Below are 5,369 nucleotides of genomic sequence, written 5' to 3'. Positions count from 1 at the left end.
GCTGACGGTGAAGGCCTCCGTCAAAGGCGACACCCTGGAGGCCTGGACAAAGGTCAGAGTGCAGGTGCTGGACATGAACGACCTCCGGCCCCTGTTCTCTCCGACCACGTACTCGGTCACGATCGCCGAGAGCACGCCCCTGCGCACGAGCATCGCCCGGGTAACGGCGACGGATGCCGACACGGGCTCTAACGGGGAGTTCTACTACTTCTTCAAGGAGCGGGTGGAGCTGTTCGCTGTGCACCCGACCAGCGGCGTGGTCTCGCTCAGCGGGCGGCTGGACGCCGACCTGCGGAGCCGCCACGACCTGGAGATCCAGGCCGTGGACCGCGGGATGAAGTTGTACGGAAACAACGGCGTCAGCAGCACCGCCAAGCTCTTCGTGCACGTGGAGAGGACCAACGAGCACGCGCCCCACGCTCTCCGTGGTGATGCTGGCACCCGTCTGGGCCGACAGAACTCCGGCGGTCGCAGTCGCCACGGCCGAGGACGCGGACGAGGGGCTGAACGGGGAGATTGAGTCGGTCAGCGTGGTGGACGGGGACCCGCTCGGCCTCTTCAGCATTGAGAGGCGGAGCGAGGGCGGGGGTTGAGGAGAGGAGGGAGGGGGTCTAATGAGTTTGTTCTCCGGGCTCCGGTGCAGCTGCACTGGGAGTCATACCCTTTTGGCTTGAATCTGAGCTTGCAGGCGCAGGACCGTGGGACGCCGCCAAAGTTTTCGGAGGTGCGGGTGGTGCAGCTCAGGCTGTCCAGGCCAGCCCTGGCGGAGGTCCGCTTTCAGAAGGAGGTATATGAGGTGAGCCTGATAGAGGTGGCCCCTCCTGGCTCCATCGTGGTGTCCACGAAGCTTCAGCCTGAGCCCGATGATGCCGAATATGTCCTCACGCCCTCTGCTGACTCAGCGTTTTTTAGCATCAACGCCATGACGGGTGTGATCAGCACATCTCGCTGGCTCACCCACACCCTGCAGCAGGCCTTTGAGCTCGAGGTCATGGAGGTCGACAGTGAACTCAGGGTCAAAGTTCGGGTGGACCTGGAAGACGCCAACGACAACGCGCCGGCGTTTGCGCAACAGTCTTATGAGGCGTTTGTCAATGAAAGCATCGCGGTGGGAACCACGGTCGTGGTGGTGACGGCTTCAGACGCCGATCACGGGGAGAATGGCTACATCACGTACAGCATGGCGAGTTTAACCCCGCTGCCATTCACCGTCCACCAGTTCAGCGGTGCCGTGACCACCACGCAGGAGCTTGACTTCGAGTCGTCCGTGGAGAGCTTCAGCTTTGTGGTGCGGGCCTCTGACTGGGGCGCCCCCTACAGGCGAGAGACGGAAGTCAATGTAACAGTGCACCTGGGGAACGTCAATGACAACCAACCACTGTTCGAGAAGGTTGACTGTGTCGGCATGGTGTCACGGGACTTACCAGTCGGTGAGGTCATCGCCACCATGTCTGCCATAGATATTGATGAACTGGAGCTGGTAAAGTACAAGATTCTCTCTGGAAATGAACAAGGGTTCTTTGAGCTGAACCCTGATTCTGGGGTCATGACCCTTCGTCAGTCTCTCACCACTGTGAACCCCAAAAGCACCTTCAGCCTCAAAATCACTGCCACAGATGGGGAGACCTTCTCAGATCCCATGTTTGTGAACGTATCACTGACGGAGGGAAAATCCCCTCCGAGAAGTTTCAGCTGCAAGGATACTCGCGTGGCCCAGCAGCTCGCCGAGAAGCTGCTTAAAAAGGCGAAAGCTAACAGCAAGCCAAAAATAGATGAGGGCTTCATCGACTTGTTCTCTGTGAACCGACAGACTCCTCAGTTCGATAAATCCTTCCCTACTGATATAACCGTTCGGGAGGACCTGAAGGTCGGCACAAGCGTATTCCAGGTGAAGGCGTACGACAGCGATACAGGGTTTAACGGTCAGATGCTCTACGCCATCTCCAGCGGTAATACGGACAGCTGCTTCACCATCGGCACTCTGAGTGGAGCGATCAGTATTTTCCTCCCGTTGGACCGGGAGAGAACGGACCGGTACCTCCTGAATCTCACACTGCACGATATGGGGCAGCCGCAACAGTCTGCATGGCGTCTCCTCAACATCTACGTGGAGGACACCAACGACAATGCGCCGCAGTTCCTGCAAGAAGGTGAGTACTGGGCACGCATCCCGGAAAACACCCCCGTCGGCACGGAGGTCATCCAAGTGGAAGCAACGGATAAAGACCAGGGATCCAACGGGGAGATCCAGTATTCCCTGCTCACCAGCACTTCCCAGTTCGGTATTAACAGCACCACAGGCGTTGTGTACGTCGCCGGCCAGTTGGACCGTGAGAATGTGCCGTCGTTCGCGCTGAAGGTGGAGGCACGGGACCGGGCGGAGCGAACAGCACAGCGGTTTTCCGTCACGACCCTCCACATCTCCCTGGAGGACGTCAACGACTGCCCGCCGGCGTTCATGCCAAACGTGGTCAGCGCTCGGGCTCTCGAGGACCTCCCGCTGGGTACCGTCATCGCCTGGCTGGACACGCAGGACCCGGATCTTGGCCCGGGCGGAGAAGTGCGCTACGCGCTCGCCACTGACCACGACGGCCGCTTCGAGGTGGACAAGACCAGCGGTGCCATCCGGCTGGCCAAGGAGCTGGATTACGAGACCCAGCAATTCTTCAACCTGACAGTCCGGGCCAAAGATCGGGGACGCCCCGTCTCTCTGCTTTCGGTCAGCTACGTGGAGCTGGAGGTGGTGGATGTGAATGAAAACCTTTATGGGCCGTATTTCTCCAGCTTTGCACTGAACGCGTCAGTAAAGGAGAGCGCTCGGATTGGGACGTCCGTGATGCAGGTGTCAGCTCGCGATGACGACACGGGTCGGGACGGGGAGGTGCAGTACTCCATACGAGACGGCAGTGGTCTTGGCAGGTTCACCATCGATGAGGAGACAGGTATGCACCCAACAGTTTATTATTTCCCAAATTAGTGTACTGATTCATTTAATCCGATTGCTCGTTAACTTTCCACTTGCTTTAATTAGATCACTCTAATCTCTACTGATTTCTGCAGGTCAAGTGCGGTTTCTGTGCTGGCTATTACTGTGCGTTGTCTGTGCTAACACCGTAAATCCAACAAGTTTTCAAAGTGCGATGGTTCACCAGCTGGTTCCAGTTTGTTCTTTTTAAACATGTGAGACATGCTGGGTGCCCTTAAGGGATTTGCAAATGGATACACTACTGTGTCAGAGCTCCACATCTCACACAGAAGACGTGGCCTACTTGTTTAGGGGACCCGACAGCATCTGACACACCATGATCTGTAACATTAGCGGATAATCTCCACTTTGGTACGGTGGGTCCGTGCGCCGCGAAAAAAGGAGACGTGAACAATAAATGTCAGCAGCAGTTCAAGTGGTAGGAAGCGAACGTGGGAAAGCTGCATGGATAAATCTGTAGCTGGTGGTGGTGGTGTTGGTGGTGGTGGTGGAACGTCTGCAGGTCAGCAGGAAGTGTTGGACCGGGTCGCCGTTTGGCTTAGGCTGTGAAACGACAGCTGGAATGAGAGGATAAGCCTCAGATACCGTGGTGACTTCTGTGCAGTTTAGAAGGGAAGCATTATTTTCACAGGTAGTTTGCTTTTATGTTGGGAAAAGAGGGCAGAGGTGGGTGCCTGAATGACTGAGGCAGGATGTGGAGTTTGACGTGTGTATGTGTGTGAGGGATTGAAACGTATGAAATGAACTCCTGTCTGACACGATCTGACTTAGGACACAGCTTCCCCCTTTATGTTTAGTGCAGCTGTCAGCTTGTATGCTCTCACCCCGCGCTTAGGTTCTAAACACACATGCACACACACGCACGTGCACACACACACACACACACACACACACACACACACACACACACACACACTCACACACACACACACGCACTCTCCATTTGGTCGACAGGGTGTTTTGTGACAGTGTATTCAAAGGCACTGCTGACTATGCTTTGTTTATTTAAAAAACCTGTGTGTGTGTGTGTGTGTGTGTGTGTGTGTGTGTGTGGGTGTGAGAAACACATGTACTGTGTTAATCATCAACATCTCAGGTGATGGAGAAAGAAAGGTGTAAAAACTAACTTGGCAAGCAAGAGGAAATGGGATAAAAGAGGTGTGTGAAAGGGTGAAGTGTGTGTGTGTGTGTGTGTGTGTGTGTGTGTGTGTGTGTGTGTGTGTGTGTGTGTGTGTGTGTGTGTGTGTGTGTGTGTGTGTGTGTGTGTGTGTGAGGAGGAGGTCGTGGTGGGTCACTGTACTGCATAATACTAGCCAGGAGAAAAGAAAAGAAGAGAAAAGAACTAAGGTGCAATGAACCATGTGCTGTGTGTGTGTGTGTGTATGTGTGTGTGTGTGTGTGTGTGTGTGTGTGTGTGTGTGTGTGTGTGTGTGAGAGAGAGAGAGAGAGAGAGAGAGAGAGAGAGAGGAGAGAGAGAGAGAGAGATCTATGATTTGAAATAGTCTTCAGATGTATCATGTGGTAGAATGAAGAGGAAAAAAATGACATGACAGAACTGTTTTGAAAACACACACACGCACACACACACACACACACACACACACACACACACACACACCAGATGAGCTTTACTTTCCCATGCAAGATGCGCTAAGTGTTTTCCAGCCCTTATTCTCAAAAACACAATCAGAGCCCTAATCATCACACATTCCTCTGTGTCCTTTGTGCAAAATTCAAGCTCTGCTTTAGTGAACTACACAATTGTGTTTTGTAATTTAGACAAGCCTCCCCATTTGTGGTTCTAGTTTGCAATGTGTTGCTGTTTAGTGAAGACCTGTTTAGTTAAGACCTGTTCTCTTTAATGAAGACCTGTTCTGTTCAGTGAAGACCTGTTCTGTTTAGTGAAGTTTTCTAAGCCATTAGATCCTCTGGAGAATCCACGTCTAAGTGAATGAACCTCAGTGATGAGGCAGGATTTATTGGCGCTTTCCTTCTCGCACGTTGTGTGGAGCCAATCAGGATCGTTTCTCTACAGCTTCCATACCCACACATCACCAGAGAACCAATCACTTCTGACATTTAAATGTTGCAGTAGTGTATTATGATAATTGGCATGAGCTGAGTTTTGCCATTGTGTGTTATTTATTGGGTTATTGTGCATATTGTACGCTTGTATTTTAGAGTAGAGCTGCAGTTGTGTGATGAGATCATATTTTATACAATGTGTATTACGATTACATTCTCAAGTGGTATGTTTTAATGTACTGTAAATCAGAAAGCAAGGTGGGTAAAAGCTGTAAAGTTTAATTCTTTTTTTTTGTTTGTTTAAACCAATATATGGATGGCTTCAATACACTCCAGCATGTTGTCTCTAAAATGCTTT

General features: G+C 52.4%; 2 protein-coding genes across 2 annotated transcripts in view; both read left to right on the top strand.

Moving 5' to 3' along the window:
* The first annotated feature begins 6 nt into the window (after nucleotides 1-6).
* On the top strand, nucleotides 7-702 carry LOC143508217 (protocadherin Fat 3-like). Its single transcript, XM_076996709.1, has one exon. It carries the CDS (start codon nucleotides 74-76, stop codon nucleotides 518-520), a length of 447 nt encoding a protein of 148 aa, XP_076852824.1. The 5' UTR covers nucleotides 7-73; the 3' UTR covers nucleotides 521-702.
* Nucleotides 569-5,369, top strand: part of LOC143508216 (protocadherin Fat 3-like) — a gene marked incomplete at its 5' end in the record, with an annotated part of 19,954 nt that continues 15,153 nt past the window's right edge. Inside the window, one exon of the mRNA XM_076996708.1 lies at nucleotides 569-2,942. Coding sequence (XP_076852823.1) covers nucleotides 569-2,942 — 2,374 coding nt within the window. The remainder of the gene's footprint in view (nucleotides 2,943-5,369) is intronic.

The sequence above is a fragment of the Brachyhypopomus gauderio genome, unplaced genomic scaffold, assembly GCF_052324685.1.
Source record: "Brachyhypopomus gauderio isolate BG-103 unplaced genomic scaffold, BGAUD_0.2 sc839, whole genome shotgun sequence".
In the NCBI taxonomy this organism is placed as follows: Eukaryota; Metazoa; Chordata; class Actinopteri; order Gymnotiformes; family Hypopomidae; genus Brachyhypopomus; species Brachyhypopomus gauderio.
The sequence above is the reverse complement of the archived record's forward strand: the minus strand, read 5'-3'. Positions and strand labels throughout refer to the sequence as shown.

Coding starts and splice junctions, on each gene's coding strand:
- LOC143508217 (XM_076996709.1), top strand. CDS start 74: ATGAACGACCTCCGGCCCCTGTTCTCTCCGACCACGTACTCGGTCACG.